At 37.3% G+C, this 10791-nt stretch overlaps 1 protein-coding gene across 3 annotated transcripts in view; it reads left to right on the forward strand.

Moving 5' to 3' along the window:
- Positions 1–10791, forward strand: part of PDE7B (phosphodiesterase 7B) — a 179577-nt gene that overhangs the window by 53697 nt on the left and 115089 nt on the right. For all 3 annotated transcript variants that reach the window (XM_083831910.1, XM_083831911.1, XM_083831912.1), the window contains one exon: positions 10031–10091. In XM_083831910.1, the coding sequence (XP_083688036.1) occupies positions 10031–10091 (61 nt within the window). The remainder of the gene's footprint in view (positions 1–10030; positions 10092–10791) is intronic.

Below are 10791 nucleotides of genomic sequence, written 5' to 3' on the forward strand. Positions count from 1 at the left end.
TTAGCTCCATATGTTCTGCATGCAAAGATTAGCTGAACGCTGAGTGTACTTGAAGTTCTGAAGGTCATTTTTGCAGTGCTGAGGTTGCTTAGTTAAATGAGTACTTCTAATAGATTGTTTTGACTGTAGAAGGATGTGTTGACAGGCTAAAATGCCACCACAGAGGCTCATTTTTACAGTATGTGTTTGGTCACATGCTGAACAGATGCCCACAAAATTTTGAGTTACGCCATTGGTACAGAACAATAGAAGATAGTTAATATGCAGTTGTATAAAATGTTTTCACTACTTATAGTGGCAAAAGAGTTTCAAATAGAGTATGAAGCAAAGGAGCTCAAAATGCTTCAGAAGGATGACCAAAATGAAATATGGGAGTATGGGTGTAAGTGGTTGGTGTTAAACTCAGGAGATACTGTCTGAAGTGAGGATTTCATGCTGTGACATGTTGATATCATCTATACAACTAATAGAGACAAGGCCCAAGGCCATTCTTAGGTTGCATCTCTTTTGCACAGCAGCTGTGCCTGGGTTTCCTTTGGACATCAAGAATGACAGAATTATAGTATCACAGATTGACAAAATTATAGTATCACAGAATGTTTATGGTTGGTAGGGAACTTAAATATCATCTAGTTCCAAGTCCCCTGCCATGGACAGAGACATATTCTACTACACCAGGCTGGTCAAAGCTCCACCCAATCTGGTGTTCAGCACCTCCAGGGGTGGGGTATCCCCAGCTTCTCTTGGCAACCTGTGCCAGTGCCGCACCACCCTCGGAGTAAATAATTTCTTCCTAATATCTATACTAAATCTCCCCTCTTTTAGTTTAAAACCAATATCCCTACTCCCTGATAAATAGTCCCTCTCCAGCTTTCCTGTAGGCCCCCTTTAAGTACTGGAAGGCTGCTATAAGGTTTCCCTGGAGCCTTCTCTTCTCCAGGCTGTCCAACCCCAACTCCCTCAGCCTGTCTTCATAGGAGAGGTGCTCCAGCCCTCTGATCATCTTCATGGCCCTACTCTAGATCTTCTCTAACAAGTCAATGTCTTTCTTTTGCTGGGGGTCCCAGAGCTGAACACAGTACTCCTGGTTGCGTCTGACAAGAGAGGAATAGAGGGGGAGAATCACCTCCCTCAGCCTGCTGGCCACGCTTCATTTGATGCAGCCTAGGATAAGGTTGGCCTTCTGGGCTGCAAGTGCACATTGTCAGCTCATGTTCATTTTTTTGTCCACCAGTACACCCAAGTCCTTCTCCTCAGGGCTGTTCTCAATCCACTCATTGCCCAGACTGTATTCATGTTTGGGGTTGCATCATGTGATGAAATGGTATTGCAGAAAGAATTTTGCTTGGACAAGTTTTACTTGCAAAGTCTCTCACTGATGGCAGGCATCAAACACAAAGCTACCACAGGGAAAGAGCAAGAAGAGAGAGAGAGAAAAGAAAGCAGAAATTTCACTTTCAATGAGACAAAAAATTTTGCATAGATAGCCATGCAACCCTACTACTTCAGGCAAATGCAGTGTGGTACACAGGTGAGGTTATCAGCAAAGTAGTTTCCCATCTTCTCCCTATAAGTGCTCTGTTTTCACTCCTCCAGGTGGCTGCTTCACTAGACTTTCAACATACGTGTTTTGAGATTTATTTGATCTATTTAACAGTCTGACGAGAATCTTCAGGCAGTTATTTGTTTCTTGGAAAGAGTGGTATGTCAGGCAGTACTTCTGAGGCTTTGACCCTTCCTTTGATCCAGTACATCAGTGGGAAAAATATGAGAAATGCATGTGTTGAAGTGGAGACCTAAATTCTCAGAAATGAATTCTGTATTTTCCTCCCATTACATATTTCAATGGAAAGTGAAAGCTAAAATGGCAGTGACCATAGAAAACAGCGAGGAGAACAGCCTAGCTCTGCAACTCCTAGGAGGAGGAAAGATAATTATGTGGTCCAGAAAATGTTTAGGTACAGAGATCTTTGATGTTTCACATCAGAGCAACAATAAATAGAGACAACGAATTTGCCTTTTCCCTAGTATCGGTATTTTCCACCCCATCTTCCCTCCCACTTAGAACTGTTTTCATGGTGGGAGGATCCATTACGTAATCTACAGATGTTTTACATTCTTTAAAATATAAACTCGAAAATGAACAATAATACAAAATCATCCCACGAGGGCAAAATCTAGGCTGCTCTTTAACATTTCTTGGATGATGGTACCCCCTCAGAACAGGCCTACAAGTTATGCCTTGCCTGTTAATACACACTCAACTCTGTCTTACTGCTCATTAAAACCCAACATTGCTATTGCTTAATAATTCTAGATTTGGCTCACAATGCCCAAGTTATAAAAACTTAAAAATAAGGATGCCATATTGAAACACTGACAGATTCTCAGAGGGGTCAGGGCTACTGGTGCCTCCCTAATGAAGTCACACACTGTTAAAAATTTTTTTCCTGAACTGAAGAAGAAAACAAAGCAGTTAAACCGCTGTACCAATTTTCCAGCAACATTAATCCATTTCAAACCACTCCTAACCATAGTAAATCACAGGTTTGTGAGAAAATGAACTGCCTAAAGGTTTGCTTCAGGCTATTTAGCCCACAAACAAGTTGCTGACTATTGGCAACAGTGGTTGGTTGGAAATTATTGCTCAATTTAGTTATAACTACTTCTATTTACTTCTAATTACTTGTTTTTTGTAATTGCTTCTTTTTGTGTCTTCTGTTTGCACTCGCTGAGGGTCTACACCACGGTAAATTCCAGAATAAAAAGTATTGCCAAGGTGCTGCTGGATATTGACACTGACAGTGTTGAAAGGTTATTTAAGCAATGTGTTTAACTTCCTGGAGGGAAGTGAGTGAAACCTTGTCTTTCACTGGGAAAACTTGGAAGGGGAAAAACTCTCAAAACAAGATTGCCCAGGCATAGTCGTTTTACTCTGCAGAAATTCATCCAGATGTTAAAAGGTCCTGAATTTTCAGTGTAAGTATGCCTCAATTCTGATACAAAATAGGGAAGCTGGAACCTTACCCATGAAATAAGGTAAACCTGCAATATAATAATGGTAGTAATGTGTAGAGCAGCAAATGTAGTATTCTGGCTGCTAATAGTATTTGAAAGACAGTTGTCAGTATGCTGTGATTGTGCCATATTTATAAATGGGTGGGCATACATGCAGTATATACCAGTTCAAGATAAGCATTCTTTTTTCAGCCCCATTTAGTGCAACAATTAACTTGCTAAATGCAGGTCTACATTTTCAGGTAAATATAAGATGTGATCTATAATCATTATGAGAACTGTTAATAAGCTCCAAGGAGGTAGTATGCAAAAAATTACAGGTTTTTTTTTATCAGTCTTGGGTAATTTCATTGGCTGAAATATTCTAGTGTTGTTCACTGCCGATGGAAATGTTTATATATGCAATTTTCAAGATGTGTTCATTATACATATATTTTCATGTAAGAAAGGCTAACTAAAGTTCTTGAAGAACTCAGGGATGGAAATTCAAGGTCAGATGAACAGGGTGAGCTTTTTGCAACCATTCACTCCAGAGAAAATCGACAAAATGTGGACCTGTTAAATTTAAAATAAGGTGTGATGTAGAGAAAAGTAGCTGTTGTCTCTAAACAAGTAAAAGCAGTGACTTCATTGCCTTGGCTAAGACCAGCATAGGTAATGGCTAAGGTTTCAGCAAAATTCAGAAGTATTTGGTGTGTAAGTGCATCTCAAGAACATGCAGAGTATCGGAAAGGAATTTACTTGTTTTACTTAAACATTAGTTTTAATCTCTACCAGAGATTGTCACAAGGCTTTCATCAGAGGGGAGGTGACTGAGGAAAGTCTGCAGGCAGGGCAGATCACCCATGTCAGCCTGCTGTGGTGGGTCCTGTACTTTCTTTTGCTCCTGTCAGAGGGGGGACACTGAGATGGAAATACCACAAGCTTAACAAGGCGTTGGAATTCATAGTGTTCCTACACCCTGATATTGCATCAGCACTCAGGATGAATCGACCTTAAATCTGCTTCCAGGCAGCCTGAAGCTGAAGGTCATGAGGACTGACTCCTAACGAAATATTGCCCTTAATTTTCAGCAACCGGTTGTTTTTATAAAATATTGCTAAAATTTTTGAAGCATTGCTGCATTTCACACTAACAGACTTTAGATGTATAAATCATTAAGTAATTAGAATGGTGCTTTTACATACTAGAGGAATTTATTCAAGTACTTTTTAAAGGAGATGGGGAAAGGAATGCAATAGCAAAACAGAAATATGAATAAAAGTAGCACTGTTTTTTTTCTTCTGAGATCTTCCAGTTTTTGATATAAGCACAGAAGCTCTTTGCTTTGCCTTAATATTTTTTTTTTAATCAGATGTGTTTGTGAGTATATCTTTTAATTCTGATTTCATAAATTATATGTGGTACTCTGAGAAGACAGAAAAAGCTCTTTTACCAAACAATGTTGTTATGTAGAATACAGTTCCTTCCACTATTGGTAACAGCAAACCATATTAACTAAAAGTTACTTTTAAAAAAGAAATCAAATGAATTCTTGAAAAATACTGGACTTAAAATCAATGTCTAATTAACACATAGTCAGAGATATAGTAATCCCTGTCACTTGCAAAAAGATTATCCACTGATTACTGTCATGTTTGGCTGATGATGTATATTAAGTACCTAATTTTATTGCAATGTAGGAAGAGACACATATGTTGAACACCATATTCAGGACATGATGAACAGAACAGAGTGAAGAAGCCTATAAACATTATTCCTACTTGAATAACCTTTTAACTGATGAAGCTGGCTTTTCAAAACTTGGTTGTCTGTAGCTTAAAAAGGTCAAATTGTTCATATTCAAATTTCATGCCAAAAAAGAATTATTACATTTTTAAAACACTATACACTCTAAAATTACTAAAATAGTTAAATGTTAATTATATGCATTTAATAAGTAGAAAATTAACATGCCACTTATTGCAATTCTAATGACAAACATTTCAGATCTCTACTTGCTGAATTTTGTCATAGGCGAGCCTGTACATTTATTTCAATTTCTTGATTTGCGTCTCTCGGCTTAGAATGTGTAATGCACTAATTTAACACACAGATAGAAGTTGAATTTAATGACTTCAAAAACTTTTTTTTTTTTTGCTAGAAATCATTTTTTTCACAGCATAAAAAAAAACCTAAGGGCATACGCTGTCTGGGTATATGCACTCTTTATTGCTACATATCTCAAGTACTCAAATGCAGGTGGTGTGACCCCAGGCATGCTGGAAATGGAAACCCAACCTATGAATGATCACATAATACTGGAAAAGTAATATGAGATACATAGCTACATTAGCACAACTGACTAGGGTAGATTTTCCATCCACTCTTGGCGTGAGCGTTTTTTTCTACCAGTTGTGTCCTACTTTTCTGCAGTTTTGCTTACACTCCTTTGGCATAGAATTCCTGCAGAAGACTTCCTATATTCATTTGTAGTCCACATAATGTCCTGCAAAGAGGTCATCTTGCCTGAGAGATCCCTCCTCCAGCAGTCTTTCAATACAGAAGATTGGCCTGTGTAACATGGTATTTCCTTTTTCCAACAGGTGGTACTGGGCCATCAGAGCCAAGCAGGCTGGCTTCAAGCCTTCTAATTTACCTCATCAAAGGAACTGAGTTCATTTCAATTTTTTTTATATTTTTTTTTCTGAATATCACATCTTTTCATCCCTGTTCTCTGACTGCAACTATTTCATTTTTCTCTTTTTGTTTTTTTTTTTAAGCTCTGTATTTAGCAGCTCCAAGCTGCTCTTTTTACCATCTCAGTTTACCACTTTTCAGCTTATGTAACAGATTCTGCAGCAGGGTGTGTATCTTATCTCAGGAAAGGGAGTTGAGTGTAGAAAATCCATTAATTTATTTTCTTATCTAAACGTAAGTACTTTCTCACATGTATAATGAATTCAAGGCTGCAATCCTGTGTGGAAATGCATCCATGTTACTGAAAATACTATGCTGAAAATACTAACTAAAAGGGGGAAAAAAGCAACCCACAGTCTAGTCCAGAATTCAGTGATTCAAGAGCTATGAAGCTGTAATGAAGATTTGGAGGGGTTGATTTTACTTGTATTTACCTATTTCTTTGTTAAGAAAAAAAAATACTTTGATCACTTCCAAACACAGCAGTATTTCAATTTTCAGCAATAAATCCTCCCTCACAAGAATATATGTCATTGTACTTCAGGGGAAGTGAAAGCTGGTGGTATTATTTACAGCATGGAAACTGCTGTAAAAACAGCAGTCCAACATCCAGGGCTACTTATAACAGGACCAGTCTCACCATTGCTGTAACAGTCCTAACCATGAAGTCCACACTGAGATTTAAAAATTCACCCACTTTGAGATCATTTAGATCCAAGAATATGGTTTATCATATTTTAGAGAGGAAAATCTTGCAACTCGAATGACGTTCAGTTATAGGTCAGTTCTATGAATCCATCCGCATCAAACATTTCAGTGTTGAATGTTGTTCAGTGTTGAAATGAAGTTCAGAGGTTGCTCTTCTGTTTGAGTTTACTGCTCTTACTGCTCTTACTAACTGGATAATATATTTCATGTTTACAGCTCACCACTGATACTCTTACTTATGCAAACTGGGTAAGGAAAACCGATACTTTCTTCCAGACCTGATTGATATGAGTATCAAAACTGCTGCCTTATAAGCAGTAGCTTTGCAGAATCACAGGATCACAGAAGCTGTTCTAGGAGCTGTTTGGCCAGACTTTAGAAGGGAGGTCATATTTCTCTCTCATCTTCCCCTAACAGATATATATGGTGATCTACATGCATGCAATAGGTCTGATATGTCCAGAATTATTCTTCCTTTACTTTCGGACTGATTGAAATTAAAAAGTAGAATAACCAGCATCTAATGTCAAATTCCTACTCCTGCTCTGGTGGATCCACTGCTGACTCTGTAGACAACTTAGAAGCTTACAGAGAACGAGCCGCTGCTTTAGTCCCAGTTTGGAAACGAATAGGGAGTGGAGAGACTCTTGGCCTCATCTCTCAGTACCATCCCGGCATACAAGCAGGTGGAACAAACCCAACCCAGAAAGGGAAGTGAGCTGGGCCAGGAAGAAGCTTATCCAACCCTGGCAGGAATTCATAACAGCGGTGACACAGTCTCAGTTTAATCCTGAAAATTAAATCCTGAAGTCATTCCTTACTCTCTCATTCATGGAAAACATTTGGTAACAGCAAAAATGCCCCAAAATCTCTGTTTTTCAAATGAACAAAAATGAGCTCCTACTGCAATTCTGTGCCACTTTACACACCCAAGATCCAAACAAATCTTTTTCAGATGCTGTGAGCAGTTTAGTAACAGCTTATTTTTAATCCCATTTATGCACACCTATGAGCTTTCATTGGCATCTGAAATAAAATTTCTGCAGATTTTTTTTCTTGTGATATTTCTAGCTGCAGCGAAAGGAGTGAAAAATCTCTTAGTGTAGTTGTTTTTGCATGATTTTCAGCCAATTGTGTGGATTGCAGGGGTTAATGGAATTCAGATAAGCCTATGAACTTTTATACACTTATCTGAATCTTACTTGCAAAGTTTTCAAAGTTCATCCATCATCATAACAGATCCTGTGGGATGTTAGTGGACTCTGTGGAACATTAGCTGTTTTCCCAGTTTCCTAATACTAAGACTAAGTATTGCTAGATATTGTAAGACACCATTTACCAGCCTGAAATGTGATGTTTATGTAAATATGTCTGGAACATACAATACATCTGAGGGACTAAATCAAAAATAATTACAAATTTTGAAAGAGCGGCTTAAATTCAGGGCTGAGAAGGACAGTGAATTTTGAAGCGCTTTCTTAAATCTATGTTTGTCAAAATATACTGATGGTCATGAAGAAGACACTGGGAGATTTCTGTGAAAAAAAAAAAAAGCCCATATCTTAACACTCTTCCTTGAAGAATAAAAAGCAAATTTCTTTGTCTCCTGAGAGGGAGCCAGTATAACAGCATTTGTAAAATTAACTTTGAAATGCTGGATGCTATTTCTCTTTTGCAATCTTTCAGTAGTATGTTCTCCCACCTGGGAAGGTTAGTACAGATGTCTCTTTTCTCTTTTTAGATGTACTGATATATGAAGAGACTGTGCGTAGGAGATGGGCCTTTGTTTGTTTGTTTGTATTTATTTCAGTATGAGGGAGGTGAAGGTGATTTTAAAAATAGCGAGTTCCAAACGTGTTATTCACCTATGAAGCTGTTGTTGTGTTACAACTTCTTTGAATCCCCGGGTTTTTTTACTTACCTGATTCTTTGTAGCTTTTAATATCTGCTGTAAATGACACTTTTTTTAACCAAAAAAAAAAAAAAAATAAGGATGGGAGTAACCATTTCATCTTACATAAAACAGAAAAGCATAGGTGCAGAAAAGCAGAAACTATGTAGGAATTAAGAAAGAAAAGAAGAGGAATGGAAATGGGTATTTCTCAGTGATTTTCCCAAACTTGCATCACTGTTCTTTTATTCCCACTTGGTTATAGGTGCTAAAAGCATAAATATGTAGATAAACAAGTATGGACCACTTTTACCTATAGAATATGAGGCTGTCCTATATGAGTAGAATATATAGAGAGAATATAGTATACCTGTAGAATATAAGGCTAATATAATAATATAATATAATATAATATAATATAATATAATATAATATAACATAACATAATATAATATAATATAATATATAAGGCTAATATTAAACCTATCACAAACTTTGGGTGTAGTGATAAAAAAAAAATGAACCTTTTTTTTTGGAGAGCCTGAGGCAACCACTCCTGAACTGAGTGGGTTCTGTAAACTGACTTTAATCGGAGCTGGATCAGACCCATGAGCCACATCAATTATATTCCTGCTGGCAGCTAAACTGACATATCTGTCTGCATAAAAGACTCAAAAATGATGCCTCATTTTTGAAAACAACCAAACTTTTTATATTCTGACCCTAAATCTAATGATGTTCCTTCATTGGATTTGTATCGGGACAGAACATCAGCCCTGATCAGATATATCTACACCTGTGAACATTATTTTTTATTGACAAAACACATTAGCATAGAACCACAAATTATTTGTACTTTACAAAAATTGGTTTTACTCATAGGTGTTACAGAGAGCTCAAATTCAGCAAAATGACAGCAAAATGATTTTCCTTAATTTTAAGAGCTGTGTTTTTAAAATAAACTCATTTTACAGAAATACAACTTGTTGAAGTTCAGCTTGGCTGAAGAGATGGTCTCTGACAGGAGGGGTTAAGGAATGGACACTGGAGTGGGCATTGGACCAACCATAGGCAAAGCAGCAGTATGGAGTGGAATCCTAAACTTAACTCTTTATACACTGAAAGGCTGTGGCTTCATGCTCCTGTCCCTGCTAGTGGCAGATCTGATATACAGGTGATTCACTGCCCTGATCTGCTTGTTCTCATCAATTGCCCATGACAGAGATTGCCACTCCCTCTACCCTTCTATCATTTCAGTCCTTCACAAAATGATGCTCTGAATCATGTTTAGGAAATGACTGCATTTTTAAAGCTGGCCAAAATAAAAGATACATTTCTGTTTTGTTTTGTTTTCGCTGGATCATTTCACAGCTCATGGTTAGGGTGCAGCCATGTGACGACTAAATCAGGGGGCTGCAATACCAACCAGTGGTAAATGAGGGCCTCCTGCATACTTTGGTCCAATGCTAACAAATAGTAACACAGATGAGGCAGTTTAAGCCATAGGTACCTGGTGAATACCTGGTGAATGCCCTAGAATACAGAGTTGACCCATCTTTATCTATTAACAATGTCCATTTTTCCTCTAACTTTTACTACTTGAAATTATTCTGATTTTAGCATTTTATCATCATGTCTCTGAGCATTTCTAGTGCCAAACATAAAGAGATGTATCAGAGGATGAGGATTTAACTAAACATATATTAACTAAATCTTTTTTTTTTTTTTTTCCAGAGGTGCGGAGAAATCTCATTTGATAGTCCTGATCAGAATGCCAAATGTGTTCGCATGCTAGGTAAGAGTCTTTTTTCCTCTTGATAATAAGAAGTGTGTGGAAATATGTTTACTTGGAGATTTCCCCTCAAAAGTACATGATAAGTGTTGTGGCATTTATATAGCTAATCCACATGTAGTCCTCATTAATTTATACTTTACAGGCAATTTTCTATTACTTAAAGTATATATATATATATATTCCAGTAGTGCCCATCTACGTAGATGAAAATACAGCAATACCACACTATAATTGTGACCTCTGATATACTCAAGCCCAGAACTCATATTAAAAAGCTGAAAATCTCTGTAATAGAGCCAGATTTTTTAAATCACCCTGGGGATAATGTGAACTTTTGTAGACTGCACAGCTTTAATATAATGGAGCATTTATGTGCTTTTAAAAAGAGTATTAATTTCACAAATGTATATCAAATTCTCTAGGTCAGGCCTTCAGCTGCATCAATCAGTAAAATTCCCATCATTGTGATTTTACGGATTTGCGCTGGTATAGCACTTTGCCCATCATTTGTAAAAATTAATATTGAGCAGAAGTGTCTATTCTTTGGAAACAATACTGGTATGTTGGACTTGATGATCCTTATGGGTCCCTTCCAACTCAGGATATTCTATGATTCTATGATTCTATGTTCTGCTATGCTTCATTAATTTCTGTGACCAATTTTAGTGTATTTGCTTGTTTCATCTACAATGGTAGCACC

Source organism: Anser anser (genome assembly GCF_964211835.1).
Source record: "Anser anser genome assembly, chromosome: 3".
NCBI lineage: Eukaryota > Metazoa > Chordata > Aves > Anseriformes > Anatidae > Anser > Anser anser.